The sequence below is a fragment of the Oncorhynchus mykiss genome, chromosome 17 (genome assembly GCF_013265735.2).
Source record: "Oncorhynchus mykiss isolate Arlee chromosome 17, USDA_OmykA_1.1, whole genome shotgun sequence".
NCBI classification, from domain to species: domain Eukaryota; kingdom Metazoa; phylum Chordata; class Actinopteri; order Salmoniformes; family Salmonidae; genus Oncorhynchus; species Oncorhynchus mykiss.
In genome coordinates, this window is record NC_048581.1 from 94,083,444 (window position 1) to 94,101,300 (window position 17,857).

At 45.4% G+C, this 17,857-nt stretch overlaps 2 protein-coding genes across 3 annotated transcripts in view; one reads left to right on the forward strand and one right to left on the reverse strand.

Moving 5' to 3' along the window:
• LOC110494842 (synapsin-2) overlaps nucleotides 1-17,857 on the forward strand; it is a 278,300-nt gene that overhangs the window by 109,741 nt on the left and 150,702 nt on the right. The gene's annotated exons all lie outside the window — the stretch shown is intronic.
• Nucleotides 426-17,857, reverse strand: part of LOC110494853 (metalloproteinase inhibitor 2) — a 57,624-nt gene continuing 40,192 nt past the window's right edge. For both annotated transcript variants that reach the window (XM_036950995.1, XM_021570183.2), the window contains one exon: nucleotides 426-1,931. In XM_036950995.1, the coding sequence (XP_036806890.1) occupies nucleotides 1,734-1,931 (198 nt within the window). In that variant the 3' untranslated portion in view covers nucleotides 426-1,733. The remainder of the gene's footprint in view (nucleotides 1,932-17,857) is intronic.

A 17,857-nucleotide genomic window follows, 5' to 3' on the forward strand; every position in this document is an offset into this window, starting at 1 on the left:
ATTTGGATCCTCACAGGACAGTCATGACCCTGTCTATCTTTACCTAAACCATAAGAACGACCTATCTTTAACTAAACCATAAGAACTACCTATCTCTACCTAAACCATATGAACTACCTGTCTCTACCTAAACCATTAGAATGGTTGAGAATAATGGACCCATAACAACGTGAAGTTCTGGATCTGGATTTTATATGTTTTTGGTACAGTGAAATAGAAAGCTATAGAAAAAGACAATTGAATACTTTTTAAAACATTCCTTTAAATATAAAACATGTTGACTTCTACTGATGTGTATGTTAAACCAGTGGATTAGCTTTTTGCCAATTTTTTTATTTATATATTTTTTTATTTTACCTTTATTTAACTAGGCAAGTCAGTTAAAAACAGCTTCTTATTTTCAATGACGGCCTAGGAACAACTGCCTGTTCAGGGGCAGTATGACAGATTTGTACCTTGTCAGCTCAGGGATTGGAACTTGCAACCTTTCGGTTACTAGTCCAACGCTCTAACCACTAGGCTACCCTGCCGCCCCAGTATGTGGGCCACAAGGAAGTAATACACACAACTATTAAAATGGACATCAATGTTGTACTCAAGAGTACCTCTTTACTCTAAGTTAGCTGTTGTTAACACTGGAACAGTTATAATCATACAGTATATACACATTCTCACACAGGACACAGGCATTTTAGTGTTCATTATGGATAATTTGTAGATATCGTACATTACGCGAATTTAGATGTTTGTCTAATGGGGATAATTTTTCCAACATACTGAATATAAGACTTGAGTGTCTAGTGCTGATTTCATACACTTGTACAAGCTCAAAGGACTGAATCCATGGGGTTTTGTACTTCATTTCCAAAGCTTCAGAATCTACTGTAATGTCTAGATGGCAGTAGGACATGCAATATAGTGAGAAAACACATAAACCTGAATGCATGGAAAGTTTGTTCTTTACAGTACGAGAGGGAACATACACAGAAGAGGCTGATATCACTCTCCATCTCTCTTCTTCTGCCTGGGTTGTGTCTGGGCATGTCCTGTCTCTTGTTAGCTTCATAGTCATACATCACTCTCCGTCCCTCCTCTTCTGAATGGGTTGTGTCTGGGCATGTCCTGTCTCTTGTTAGCTTCATAGTCATACATCACTCTCCATCCCTCCTCTTCTGAATGGGTTGTGTCTGGGCATGTCCTGTCTCTTGTTAGCTTCATAGTCATACATCACTCTCCATCTCTCCTCTTCTGAATGGGTTGTGTCTGGGCATGTCCTGTCTCTTGTTAGCTTCATAGTCATACATCACTCTCCATCTCTCCTCTTCTGAATGGGTTGTCTGGGCATGTCCTGTCTCTTGTTAGCTTCATAGTCATACATACATTGTGACAGGACAGACCTCATCCCTAAATCAGAGTGAGGAGGAGATACAAGGAGCCTCTGGACTCTGGAGAACTAGTCAGGAAATAGGAAGAGATATTCTGTGTCTGGTGCTCCGTTCATGTGCTCCTCTGAAAATCAGAAACTAAGCAATCCTACCAAACGTTGTTTTGGATGTTGGAAACTGTAATATTGATAATTCCATGAGAAAACAGCAACTCAAGTTTCCCAGTCAAGCATGTATGAATTTCCAAGAGGCACATGAACGCAGCAGTTGTGTACTCAGCACCCCGGCCCGTCTTCTCTCTCTGTACTGGAGTAAAGTAGCACCTCCCTAACCCCAATCCTACCCCTCTCAGGGGTCTGACATGTCCATGAAGTCATTCTCTGGTGGCGGGCCGCTCCGGTACCAGCTGCAGGAAGAGTCTGAGCTTTTGAAGCAGGCATACTGTCTGGCCTGCTCCCCACTCAGACTGTTAACCAGCAGCCAGTCGGTCCAAAGACACTCATTATCCGTAGTGGTGGCACAAGGCACTGAGTAGCAGGTAGCAATCTGAGGATAATGACAAGGGGTTTGGGTTAGGTTGTTATAATGGCAATCTGGGGACAACAACCAGGTTATGGTGGCAATCTGGGGACAACAACCAGGTAATAATGGTAATCTGGGGACAACAACCAGGTAATAATGGCAATCTGGGGACAACAACCAGGTTATAATGGCAATCTGGGGACAACAACCAGGTAATAATGGTAATCTGGGGACAACAACCAGGTAATAATGGTAATCTGGGGACAACAACCAGGTAATAATGGCAATCTGGGGACAACAACCAGGTTATAGTGGCAATCTGGGGACAACATGAAGGATTATAGTGGCAATCTGGGGACAACAACCAGGTAATAGTGGCAATCTGGGGACAACAACCAGGTAATAATGGTAATCTGGGGACAACAACCAGGTAATAATGGCAATCTGGGGACAACAACCAGGTTATAGTGGCAATCTGGGGACAACATGAAGGATTATAGTGGCAATCTGGGGACAACAACCAGGTAATAGTGGCAATCTGAGGACAACAACCAGGTTATAGTGGCAATCTGTGGACAATAACCAGGTTATAGTGGCAATCTGGAGGCAAAAACCAAGTAATAGTGGCAATCTGGGGACAACAACCAGGTTATAGTGGCAATCTGGGGACAACATGAAGGATTATAGTGGCAATCTGGGGATAATAACCAGGTTATAGTGGTAATCTGGGGACAACAACGAGGTTCTAGTGGCAATCTGGGGACAACAACCAGGTTATAGTGGCAATCTGGGGACAATAACCAGGTTATAGTGGTAATCTGGGGACAACAACAAGGTTCTAGTGGCAATCTGGGGACAACAACCAGGTTATAGTGGCAATCTGGGGACAACAACCAGGTTATAGTGGCAATCTGGAGACAACAACCAGGTTATAGTGGCAATCTGGGGTTAAAAAACAGGTTATAGTGGCAATCTGGGGGCAAAAACCAGGTTATAGTGGCAATCTGGGGACAACATGAAGGATTATAGTGGCAATCTGGGGACAATAACCAGGTTATAGTGGTAATCTGGGGACAACAACGAGGTTCTAGTGGCAATCTGGGGACAACATGAAGGATTATAGTGGCAATCTGGGGACAACAACCAGGTAATAGTGGCAATCTAGGGACAACAACCAGGTTATAGTGGCAATCTGTGGACAATAACCAGGTTATAGTGGCAATCTGGAGACAACAACCAGGTTATAGTGGCAATCTGGGGACAACAAACAGGTTATAGTGGCAATCTGGGGACAACATGAAGGATTATAGTGGCAATCTGGGGACAATAACCAGGTTATAGTGGTAATCTGGGGACAACAACAAGGTTCTAGTGGCAATCTGGGGACAACAACCAGATTATAGTGGCAATCTGGGGACAACAACCAGGTTATAGCGGCAATCTTGAGACAACAACCAGGTTATAGTAGCAATCTGGGGTTAAAAAACAGGTTATAGTGGCAATCTGGGGGCAAAAACCAGGTTATAGTGGCAATCTGGGGACAACAACAAGGTTCTAGTGGCAATCTGGGGACAACATGAAGGATTATAGTGGCAATCTGGGGACAACAACCAGGTAATAGTGGTAATCTGGGGACAACAACAAGGTTCTAGTGGCAATCTGGGGACAACATGAAGGATTATAGTGGCAATCTGGGGACAACAACCAGGTAATAGTGGCTATCTAGGGACAACAACCAGGTTATAGTGGCAATCTGTGGACAATAACCAGGTAATAGTGGCAATCTGGGGGCAAAAACCAAGTTATAGTGGCAATCTGGGGACAACATGAAGGATTATAGTGGCAATCTGGGGACAATAACCAGGTTATAGTGGTAATCTGGGGACAACAACGAGGTTCTAGTGGCAATCTGGGGACAACAACCAGGTTACAGTGGCAACCTGGGGACAACAACCAGGTTATGGTGGCAATCTGGAGACAACAACGAGGTTCTAGTGGCAATCTGGGGACAACAACCAGGTTATAGTGGCAATCTGGGGACATCAACGAGGTTATAGTGGCAATCTGGGGACAACAACGAGGTTCTAGTGGCAATCTGGGGACAACAACCAGGTTATAGTGGCAATCTGGGGACAACAACCAGGTTATAGTGGCAATCTGGAGACAACAATCAGGTTATAGTGGCAATCTGGAGACAACAACCAGGTTATAGTGGCAATCTGGGGACAACATGATGGATTATAGTGGCAATCTGGGGACAATAACCAGGTTATAGTGGTAATCTGGGGACAACAACCAGGTTATAGTGGCAATCTGGAGACAACAACCAGGTTATAGTGGCAATCTGGGGACAACAACCAGGTTATAGTGGCAATCTGGGGACAACATGAAGGATTATAGTGGCAATCTGGGTACAATAACCAGGTTCTAGTGGTAATCTGGGGACAACAACGAGGTTCTAGTGGCAATCTGGGGACAACAACCATGTTATAGTGGCAATCTGGGGACAAAAACAAGGTTCTAGTGGCAATCTGGGGACAACAACCAGGTTATAGTGGCAATCTGGGGACAACAACCAGGTTATAGTGGCAATCTGGAGACAACAACCAGGTTATAGTGGCAATCTGGGGACAACATGAATGATTATAGTGGCAATCTGGGGACAATAACCAGGTTATAGTGGCAATCTGGAGACAACAACCAGGTTATAGTGGCAATCTGGGGACAACAAACAGGTTATAGTGGCAATCTGGGGACAACATGAAGGATTATAGTGGCAATCTGGGGACAATAACCAGGTTATAGTGGTAATCTGGGGACAACAACAAGGTTCTAGTGGCAATCTGGGGACAACAACCAGATTATAGTGGCAATCTGGGGACAACAACCAGGTTATAGCGGCAATCTTGAGACAACAACCAGGTTATAGTAGCAATCTGGGGTTAAAAAACAGGTTATAGTGGCAATCTGGGGGCAAAAACCAGGTTATAGTGGCAATCTGGGGACAACAACAAGGTTCTAGTGGCAATCTGGGGACAACATGAAGGATTATAGTGGCAATCTGGGGACAACAACCAGGTAATAGTGGTAATCTGGGGACAACAACAAGGTTCTAGTGGCAATCTGGGGACAACATGAAGGATTATAGTGGCAATCTGGGGACAACAACCAGGTAATAGTGGCTATCTAGGGACAACAACCAGGTTATAGTGGCAATCTGTGGACAATAACCAGGTAATAGTGGCAATCTGGGGGCAAAAACCAAGTTATAGTGGCAATCTGGGGACAACATGAAGGATTATAGTGGCAATCTGGGGACAATAACCAGGTTATAGTGGTAATCTGGGGACAACAACGAGGTTCTAGTGGCAATCTGGGGACAACAACCAGGTTACAGTGGCAATCTGGGGACAACAACCAGGTTATAGTGGCAATCTGGAGACAACAACGAGGTTCTAGTGGCAATCTGGGGACAACAACCAGGTTATAGTGGCAATCTGGGGACAACAACGAGGTTATAGTGGCAATCTGGGGACAACAACGAGGTTCTAGTGGCAATCTGGGGACAACAACCAGGTTATAGTGGCAATCTGGGGACAACAACCAGGTTATAGTGGCAATCTGGAGACAACAATCAGGTTATAGTGGCAATCTGGAGACAACAACCAGGTTATAGTGGCAATCTGGGGACAACATGATGGATTATAGTGGCAATCTGGGGACAATAACCAGGTTATAGTGGTAATCTGGGGACAACAACCAGGTTATAGTGGCAATCTGGAGACAACAACCAGGTTACAGTGGCAATCTGGGGACAACAACCAGGTTATAGTGGCAATCTGGGGACAACATGAAGGATTATAGTGGCAATCTGGGTACAATAACCAGGTTCTAGTGGTAATCTGGGGACAACAACGAGGTTCTAGTGGCAATCTGGGGACAACAACCATGTTATAGTGGCAATCTGGGGACAACAACAAGGTTCTAGTGGCAATCTGGGGACAACAACCAGGTTATAGTGGCAATCTGGGGACAACAACCAGGTTATAGTGGCAATCTGGAGACAACAACCAGGTTATAGTGGCAATCTGGGGACAACATGAAGGATTATAGTGGCAATCTGGGGACAATAACCAGGTTATAGTGGCAATCTGGAGACAACAACCAGGTTATAGTGGCAATCTGGGGACAACAAACAGGTTATAGTGGCAATCTGGGGACAACATGAAGGATTATAGTGGCAATCTGGGGACAATAACCAGGTTATAGTGGTAATCTGGGGACAACAACAAGGTTCTAGTGGCAATCTGGGGACAACAACCAGATTATAGTGGCAATCTGGGGACAACAACCAGGTTATAGCGGCAATCTTGAGACAACAACCAGGTTATAGTAGCAATCTGGGGTTAAAAAACAGGTTATAGTGGCAATCTGGGGGCAAAAACCAGGTTATAGTGGCAATCTGGGGACAACAACAAGGTTCTAGTGGCAATCTGGGGACAACATGAAGGATTATAGTGGCAATCTGGGGACAACAACCAGGTAATAGTGGTAATCTGGGGACAACAACAAGGTTCTAGTGGCAATCTGGGGACAAAATGAAGGATTATAGTGGCAATCTGGGGACAACAACCAGGTAATAGTGGCTATCTAGGGACAACAACCAGGTTATAGTGGCAATCTGTGGACAATAACCAGGTAATAGTGGCAATCTGGGGGCAAAAACCAAGTTATAGTGGCAATCTGGGGACAACATGAGGGATTATAGTGGCAATCTGGGGACAATAACCAGGTTATAGTGGTAATCTGGGGACAACAACGAGGTTCTAGTGGCAATCTGGGGACAACAACCAGGTTACAGTGGCAATCTGGGGACAACAACCAGGTTATAGTGGCAATCTGGAGACAACAACGAGGTTCTAGTGGCAATCTGGGGACAACAACCAGGTTATAGTGGCAATCTGGGGACAACAACGAGGTTATAGTGGCAATCTGGGGACAACAACGAGGTTCTAGTGGCAATCTGGGGACAACAACCAGGTTATAGTGGCAATCTGGGGACAACAACCAGGTTATAGTGGCAATCTGGAGACAACAATCAGGTTATAGTGGCAATCTGGAGACAACAACCAGGTTATAGTGGCAATCTGGGGACAACATGATGGATTATAGTGGCAATCTGGGGACAATAACCAGGTTATAGTGGTAATCTGGGGACAACAACCAGGTTATAGTGGCAATCTGGAGACAACAACCAGGTTATAGTGGCAATCTGGGGACAACAACCATGTTATAGTGGCAATCTGGGGACAAAAACAAGGTTCTAGTGGCAATCTGGGGACAACAACCAGGTTATAGTGGCAATCTGGGGACAACAACCAGGTTATAGTGGCAATCTGGAGACAACAACCAGGTTATAGTGGCAATCTGGGGACAACATGAATGATTATAGTGGCAATCTGGGGACAATAACCAGGTTATAGTGGCAATCTGGAGACAACAACCAGGTTATAGTGGCAATCTGGGGACAACAAACAGGTTATAGTGGCAATCTGGGGACAACATGAAGGATTATAGTGGCAATCTGGGGACAATAACCAGGTTATAGTGGTAATCTGGGGACAACAACAAGGTTCTAGTGGCAATCTGGGGACAACAACCAGATTATAGTGGCAATCTGGGGACAACAACCAGGTTATAGCGGCAATCTTGAGACAACAACCAGGTTATAGTAGCAATCTGGGGTTAAAAAACAGGTTATAGTGGCAATCTGGGGGCAAAAACCAGGTTATAGTGGCAATCTGGGGACAACAACAAGGTTCTAGTGGCAATCTGGGGACAACATGAAGGATTATAGTGGCAATCTGGGGACAACAACCAGGTAATAGTGGTAATCTGGGGACAACAACAAGGTTCTAGTGGCAATCTGGGGACAACATGAAGGATTATAGTGGCAATCTGGGGACAACAACCAGGTAATAGTGGCTATCTAGGGACAACAACCAGGTTATAGTGGCAATCTGTGGACAATAACCAGGTAATAGTGGCAATCTGGGGGCAAAAACCAAGTTATAGTGGCAATCTGGGGACAACATGAAGGATTATAGTGGCAATCTGGGGACAATAACCAGGTTATAGTGGTAATCTGGGGACAACAACGAGGTTCTAGTGGCAATCTGGGGACAACAACCAGGTTACAGTGGCAATCTGGGGACAACAACCAGGTTATAGTGGCAATCTGGAGACAACAACGAGGTTCTAGTGGCAATCTGGGGACAACAACCAGGTTATAGTGGCAATCTGGGGACAACAACGAGGTTATAGTGGCAATCTGGGGACAACAACGAGGTTCTAGTGGCAATCTGGGGACAACAACCAGGTTATAGTGGCAATCTGGGGACAACAACCAGGTTATAGTGGCAATCTGGAGACAACAATCAGGTTATAGTGGCAATCTGGAGACAACAACCAGGTTATAGTGGCAATCTGGGGACAACATGATGGATTATAGTGGCAATCTGGGGACAATAACCAGGTTATAGTGGTAATCTGGGGACAACAACCAGGTTATAGTGGCAATCTGGAGACAACAACCAGGTTACAGTGGCAATCTGGGGACAACAACCAGGTTATAGTGGCAATCTGGGGACAACATGAAGGATTATAGTGGCAATCTGGGTACAATAACCAGGTTCTAGTGGTAATCTGGGGACAACAACGAGGTTCTAGTGGCAATCTGGGGACAACAACCATGTTATAGTGGCAATCTGGGGACAACAACAAGGTTCTAGTGGCAATCTGGGGACAACAACCAGGTTATAGTGGCAATCTGGGGACAACAACCAGGTTATAGTGGCAATCTGGAGACAACAACCAGGTTATAGTGGCAATCTGGGGACAACATGAAGGATTATAGTGGCAATCTGGGGACAATAACCAGGTTATAGTGGCAATCTGGAGACAACAACCAGGTTATAGTGGCAATCTGGGGACAACAAACAGGTTATAGTGGCAATCTGGGGACAACATGAAGGATTATAGTGGCAATCTGGGGACAATAACCAGGTTATAGTGGTAATCTGGGGACAACAACAAGGTTCTAGTGGCAATCTGGGGACAACAACCAGATTATAGTGGCAATCTGGGGACAACAACCAGGTTATAGCGGCAATCTTGAGACAACAACCAGGTTATAGTAGCAATCTGGGGTTAAAAAACAGGTTATAGTGGCAATCTGGGGGCAAAAACCAGGTTATAGTGGCAATCTGGGGACAACAACAAGGTTCTAGTGGCAATCTGGGGACAACATGAAGGATTATAGTGGCAATCTGGGGACAACAACCAGGTAATAGTGGTAATCTGGGGACAACAACAAGGTTCTAGTGGCAATCTGGGGACAACATGAAGGATTATAGTGGCAATCTGGGGACAACAACCAGGTAATAGTGGCTATCTAGGGACAACAACCAGGTTATAGTGGCAATCTGTGGACAATAACCAGGTAATAGTGGCAATCTGGGGGCAAAAACCAAGTTATAGTGGCAATCTGGGGACAACATGAGGGATTATAGTGGCAATCTGGGGACAATAACCAGGTTATAGTGGTAATCTGGGGACAACAACGAGGTTCTAGTGGCAATCTGGGGACAACAACCAGGTTACAGTGGCAATCTGGGGACAACAACCAGGTTATAGTGGCAATCTGGAGACAACAACGAGGTTCTAGTGGCAATCTGGGGACAACAACCAGGTTATAGTGGCAATCTGGGGACAACAACGAGGTTATAGTGGCAATCTGGGGACAACAACGAGGTTCTAGTGGCAATCTGGGGACAACAACCAGGTTATAGTGGCAATCTGGGGACAACAACCAGGTTATAGTGGCAATCTGGAGACAACAATCAGGTTATAGTGGCAATCTGGAGACAACAACCAGGTTATAGTGGCAATCTGGGGACAACATGATGGATTATAGTGGCAATCTGGGGACAATAACCAGGTTATAGTGGTAATCTGGGGACAACAACCAGGTTATAGTGGCAATCTGGAGACAACAACCAGGTTATAGTGGCAATCTGGGGACAACAACCAGGTTATAGTGGCAATCTGGGGACAACATGAAGGATTATAGTGGCAATCTGGGTACAATAACCAGGTTCTAGTGGTAATCTGGGGACAACAACGAGTTTCTAGTGGCAATCTGGGGACAACAACCATGTTATAGTGGCAATCTGGGGACAACAACAAGGTTCTAGTGGCAATCTGGGGACAACAACCAGGTTATAGTGGCAATCTGGGGACAACAACCAGGTTATAGTGGCAATCTGGAGACAACAACCAGGTTATAGTGGCAATCTGGGGACAACATGAAGGATTATAGTGGCAATCTGGGGACAATAACCAGGTTATAGTGGCAATCTGGAGACAACAACCAGGTTATAGTGGCAATCTGGGAACAACAAACAGGTTATAGTGGCAATCTGGGGACAACATGAAGGATTATAGTGGCAATCTGGGGACAATAACCAGGTTATAGTGGTAATCTGGGGACATCAACAAGGTTCTAGTGGCAATCTGGGGACAACAACCAGATTATAGTGGCAATCTGGGGGCAAAAACCAGGTTGTAGTGGCAATCTGGGGACAGCAACCAGGTAATAGTGGTAATCTGGGGACAACATGAAGGATTATAGTGGCAATCTGGGGACAATAACCAGGTTATAGTAGTAATCTGGGGACAACAACGAGGTTCTAGTGGCAATCTGGGGACAACATGAAGGATTATAGTGGCAATCTGTAGACAATAACCAGGTAATAGTGGCAATCTGGGGGCAAAAACCAAGTTATAGTGGCAATCTGGGGACAACATGAGGAATTATAGTGGCAATCTGGGGACAATAACCAGGTTATAGTGGTAATCTGGGGACAACAACGAGGTTCTAGTGGCAATTTGGGGACAACATGAAGGATTATAGTGGCAATCTTGGGACAACAACCAGGTAATAGTGGCAATCTGGGGGCAAAAACCAAGTTATAGTGGCAATCTGGGGACAACATGAAGGATTATAGTGGCAATCTGGGGACAATAACCAGGTTATAGTGGCAATCTGGGGACAACAACCAGGTTATAGTGGCAATCTAGAGACAACAACAACGTTCTAGTGGCAATCTGGGGACAACAACCAGGTTATAGTGGCAATCTGGGGACAACAACCAGGTTATAGTGGCAATCTGGGGACAACAACGAGGTTCTAGTGGCAATCTGGGGACAACAACCAGGTTATAGTGGCAATCTGGGGACAACAACCAGGTTATAGTGGCAATCTGAAAACAACAACCAGGTTATAGTGGCAATCTGGGGACAACATGAAGGATTATAGTGGCAATCTGGGGACAATAACCAGGTTATAGTAGTAATCTGGGGACAACAACGAGGTTCTAGTGGCAATCTGGGGACAACATGAAGGATTATAGTGGCAATCTGTAGACAATAACCAGGTAATAGTGGCAATCTGGGGGCAAAAACCAAGTTATAGTGGCAATCTGGGGACAACATGAGGAATTATAGTGGCAATCTGGGGACAATAACCAGGTTATAGTGGTAATCTGGGGACAACAACGAGGTTCTAGTGGCAATTTGGGGACAACATGAAGGATTATAGTGGCAATCTTGGGACAACAACCAGGTAATAGTGGCAATCTGGGGGCAAAAACCAAGTTATAGTGGCAATCTGGGGACAACATGAAGGATTATAGTGGCAATCTGGGGACAATAACCAGGTTATAGTGGCAATCTGGGGACAACAACCAGGTTATAGTGGCAATCTAGAGACAACAACAACGTTCTAGTGGCAATCTGGGGACAACAACCAGGTTATAGTGGCAATCTGGGGACAATAACCAGGTTATAGTGGCAATCTGGGGACAACAACGAGGTTCTAGTGGCAATCTGGGGACAACAACCAGGTTATAGTGGCAATCTGGGGACAACAACCAGGTTATAGTGGCAATCTGAAAACAACAACCAGGTTATAGTGGCAATCTGGGGACAACATGAAGGATTATAGTGGCAATCTGGGGACAATAACCAGGTTATAGTGGTAATCTGGGGACAACAACCAGGTTATAGTGGCAATCTGGAGACAACAACCAGGTTCTAGTGGCAATCTGGGGACAACAACCAGGTTATAGTGGCAATCTGGGGACAACAACCAGGTTATAGTGGCAATCTGGAGACAACAACCAGGTTATAGTGGCAATCTGGGGACAACATGAAGGATTATAGTGGCAATCTGGGGACAATAACCAGGTTATAGTGGTAATCTGGGGACAAAAACCAGGTTATAGTGGCAATCTGGAGACAACAACCAGGTTATAGTGGCAATCTGGGGACAACAACCAGGTTATAGTGGCAATCTGGGGACAACATGAAGGATTATAGTGGCAATCTGGGGACAATAACCAGGTTCTAGTGGTAATCTGGGGACAACAACCAGGTTCTAGTGGCAATCTGGGGACAACAACCAGGTTATAGTGGCAATCTGGGGACAACGACCAGGTTATAGTGGCAATCTGGAGACAACGACCAGGTTATAGTGGCAATCTGGGGTTAAAAAACAGGTTATAGTGGCAATCTGGGGACAACGACCAGGTTATAGTGGCAATCTGGAGACAACAACCAGGTTACAGTGGCAATCTGGGGACAACAACCAGGTTATAGTGGCAATCTGGAGACAACAACGAGGTTCTAGTGGCAATCTGGGGACATCAACCAGGTTATAGTGGCAATCTGGGGACAACAACGAGGTTATAGTGGCAATCTGGGGACAACAACGAGGTTCTAGTGGCAATCTGGGGACAACAACCAGGTTATAGTGGCAATCTGGGGACAACAACCAGGTTATAGTGGCAATCTGGAGACAACAATCAGGTTATAGTGGCAATCTGGAGACAACAACCAGGTTATAGTGGCAATCTGGGGACAACATGATGGATTATAGTGGCAATCTGGGGACAATAACCAGGTTATAGTGGTAATCTGGGGACAACAACCAGGTTATAGTGGCAATCTGGAGACAACAACCAGGTTATAGTGGCAATCTGGGGACAACAACCAGGTTATAGTGGCAATCTGGGGACAACATGAAGGATTATAGTGGCAATCTGGGTACAATAACCAGGTTCTAGTGGTAATCTGGGGACAACAACGAGGTTCTAGTGGCAATCTGGGGACAACAACCATGTTATAGTGGCAATCTGGGGACAACAACAAGGTTCTAGTGGCAATCTGGGGACAACAACCAGGTTATAGTGGCAATCTGGGGACAACAACCAGGTTATAGTGGCAATCTGGAGACAACAACCAGGTTATAGTGGCAATCTGGGGACAACATGAAGGATTATAGTGGCAATCTGGGGACAATAACCAGGTTATAGTGGCAATCTGGAGACAACAACCAGGTTATAGTGGCAATCTGGGGACAACAAACAGGTTATAGTGGCAATCTGGGGACAACATGAAGGATTATAGTGGCAATCTGGGGACAATAACCAGGTTATAGTGGTAATCTGGGGACATCAACAAGGTTCTAGTGGCAATCTGGGGACAACAACCAGATTATAGTGGCAATCTGGGGGCAAAAACCAGGTTATAGTGGCAATCTGGGGACAGCAACCAGGTAATAGTGGTAATCTGGGGACAACATGAAGGATTATAGTGGCAATCTGGGGACAATAACCAGGTTATAGTGGTAATCTGGGGACAACAACGAGGTTCTAGTGGCAATCTGGGGACAACATGAAGGATTATAGTGGCAATCTGTAGACAATAACCAGGTAATAGTGGCAATCTGGGGGCAAAAACCAAGTTATAGTGGCAATCTGGGGACAACATGAGGAATTATAGTGGCAATCTGGGGACAATAACCAGGTTATAGTGGTAATCTGGGGACAACAACGAGGTTCTAGTGGCAATTTGGGGACAACATGAAGGATTATAGTGGCAATCTTGGGACAACAACCAGGTAATAGTGGCAATCTGGGGGCAAAAACCAAGTTATAGTGGCAATCTGGGGACAACATGAAGGATTATAGTGGCAATCTGGGGACAATAACCAGGTTATAGTGGCAATCTGGGGACAACAACCAGGTTATAGTGGCAATCTAGAGACAACAACAACGTTCTAGTGGCAATCTGGGGACAACAACCAGGTTATAGTGGCAATCTGGGGACAACAACCAGGTTATAGTGGCAATCTGGGGACAACAACGAGGTTCTAGTGGCAATCTGGGGACAACAACCAGGTTATAGTGGCAATCTGGGGACAACAACCAGGTTATAGTGGCAATCTGAAAACAACAACCAGGTTATAGTGGCAATCTGGGGACAACATGAAGGATTATAGTGGCAATCTGGGGACAATAACCAGGTTATAGTGGTAATCTGGGGACAAAAACCAGGTTATAGTGGCAATCTGGAGACAACAACCAGGTTATAGTGGCAATCTGGGGACAACAACCAGGTTATAGTGGCAATCTGGGGACAACATGAAGGATTATAGTGGCAATCTGGGGACAATAACCAGGTTCTAGTGGTAATCTGGGGACAACAACCAGGTTCTAGTGGCAATCTGGGGACAACAACCAGGTTATAGTGGCAATCTGGGGACAACGACCAGGTTATAGTGGCAATCTGGAGACAACAACCAGGTTATAGTGGCAATCTGGGGTTAAAAAACAGGTTATAGTGGCAATCTGGGGGCAAAAACCAGGTTATAGTGGCAATCTGGGGACAGCAACCAGGTAATAGTGGCAATCTGGGGACAACATGAAGGATTATAGTGGCAATCTGGGGACAATAACCAGGTTATAGTGGTAATCTGGGGACAACAACGAGGTTCTAGTGGCAACCTGGGGACAACAACCAGGTTATAGTGGCAATCTGGGGACAACAACCAGGTTATAGTGGCAATCTGGGGACAACAACCAGGTTATAGTGGCAATCTGGGGACAACAACCAGGTTATAGTGGCAATCTGGGGGCAACAACCAGGTTATAGTGACAATCTGAAGACAACAACCAGGTTATAGTGGCAATCTGGGGACAACATGAAGGATTATAGTGGCAATCTGGGGACAATAACCAGGTTATAGTGGTAATCTGGGGACAACAACCAGGTTATAGTGGCAATCTGGAGACAACAACCAGGTTATAGTGGCAATCTGGGGACAACAACCAGGTTATAGTGGCAATCTGGGGACAACATGAAGGATTATAGTGGCAATCTGGGGACAATAACCAGGTTCTAGTGGTAATCTGGGGACAACAACGAGGTTCTAGTGGCAATCTGGGGACAACAACCAGGTTATAGTGGCAATCTGGGGACAACAACCAGGTTATAGTGGCAATCTGGAGACAACAACCAGGTTATAGTGGCAATCTGGGGGCAAAAAAACAGGTTATAGTGGCAATCTGGGGGCAAAAAACAGGTTATAGTGGCAATCTGGGGACAGCAACCAGGTAATAGTGGTAATCTGGGGACAACACAAAGGATTATAGTGGCAATCTGGGGACAATAACCAGGTTATAGTGGTAATCTGTGGACAACAACGAGGTTCTAGTGGCAATCTGGGGACAACAACGAGGTTATAGTGGCAATCTGGGGACAACATCCAGGTTATAGTGGCAATCTGGGGACAACAACCAGGTTATAGTGGCAATCTGGAGACAACAACCAGGTTATAGTGACAATCTGGGGACAAAAACCAGGTTATAGTTGCAATCTGGGGCAAAAACCAGGTTATAGTGGCAATCTGGGGGCAAAAGCCAGGTTATAGTGACAATCAGGGGGCAAAAACCAGGTTATAGTGACAATCTGGGGGCAAAAACCAGGTTATAGTGGCAATCTGGGGGCAAAAACCAGGTTATAGTAGCAATCTGGGGACAACAACCAGGTAATAGTGGCAATCTGGGGACAACATGAAGGATTATAGTGGCAATCTGGGGACAATAACCAGGTTATAGTGGTAATCTGGGGACAATAACGAAGTTCTAGTGGTAATCTGGGGACAACAACCAGGTAATAGTGGCAATCTGGGGACAACATGAAGGATTATAGTGGCAATCTGGGGACAATAACCAGGTTATATTGGTAATCTGGGGACAACAACCAGGTTATAGTGGCAATCTGGGGACAACATGAAGGATTATAGTGGCAATCTGGGGACAATAACCAGGTTATAGTGGCAATCTGGGGACAATAACCAGGTTATATTGGTAATCTGGGGACAATAACCAGGTTATAGTGGCAATCTGGTAACAGCCAGGTTAGAGTGGCAATCTGGAGACAACATGAAGGATTATAGTGGCAATCTGGGGACAATAACCAGGTTATAGTGGTAATCTGGGGACAACAACGAGGTTCTAGTGGCAATCTGGGGACAACAACCAGGTTATAGTGGCAATCTGGGGACAACAACCAGGTTATAGTGGCAATCTGGAGACAACAACCAGGTTATAGTGGCAATCTGGGGACAACAACCAGGTTATAGTGGCAATCTGGGGACAACATGAAGGATTATAGTGGCAATATGGGGACAATAACCAGGTTATAGTGGTAATCTGGGGACAACAACAAGGTTCTAGTGGCAATCTGGGGAAAACAACCAGGTTATAGTGGCAATCTGGGGACAACAACCAGGTTATAGTGGCAATCTGGAGACAACAACCAGGTTATAGTGGCAATCTGGGGTTAAAAAACAGGTTATAGTGGCAATCTGGGGGCAAAAACCAGGTTATAGTGGCAATCTGGGGACAGCAACCAGGTAATAGTGGCAATCTGGGGACAGCATGAAGGATTATAGTGGCAATCTGGGGACAATAACCAGGTTATAGTGGTAATCTGGGGACAACAACGAGGTTCTAGTGGCAATCTGGGGACAACATGAAGGATTATAGTGGCAATCTGGGGACAACAACCAGGTAATAGTGGCAATCTAGGGACAACAACCAGGTTATAGTGGCAATCTGTGGACAATAACCAGGTTATAGTGGCAATCTGGAGACAACAACCAGGTTATAGTGGCAATCTGGGGACAACAAACAGGTTATATTGACAATCTGGGGACAACATGAAGGATTATAGTGGCAATCTGGGGACAATAACCAGGTTATAGTGGTAATCTGGGGACAACAACCAGGTTATAGTGGCAATCTGGGGACAACAACCAGGTTATAGTGGCAATCTGGGGGCAACAACCAGGTTATAGTGACAATCTGAAGACAACAACCAGGTTATAGTGGCAATCTGGGGACAACATGAAGGATTATAGTGGCAATCTGGGGACAATAACCAGGTTATAGTGGTAATCTGGGGACAACAACCAGGTTATAGTGGCAATCTGGAGACAACAACCAGGTTATAGTGGCAATCTGGGGACAACAACCAGGTTATAGTGGCAATCTGGGGACAACATGAAGGATTATAGTGGCAATCTGGGGACAATAACCAGGTTCTAGTGGTAATCTGGGGACAACAACCAGGTTATAGTGGCAATCTGGAGACAACAACCAGGTTATAGTGGCAATCTGGGGACAACAACCAGGTTATAGTGGCAATCTGGGGACAACATGAAGGATTATAGTGGCAATCTGGGGACAATAACCAGGTTCTAGTGGTAATCTGGGGACAACAACGAGGTTCTAGTGGCAATCTGGGGACAACAACCAGGTTATAGTGGCAATCTGGGGACAACGACCAGGTTATAGTGGCAATCTGGAGACAACAACCAGGTTATAGTGGCAATCTGGGGGCAAAAAAACAGGTTATAGTGGCAATCTGGGGGCAAAAAACAGGTTATAGTGGCAATCTGGGGACAGCAACCAGGTAATAGTGGCAATCTGGGGACAACACAAAGGATTATAGTGGCAATCTGGGGACAATAACCAGGTTAT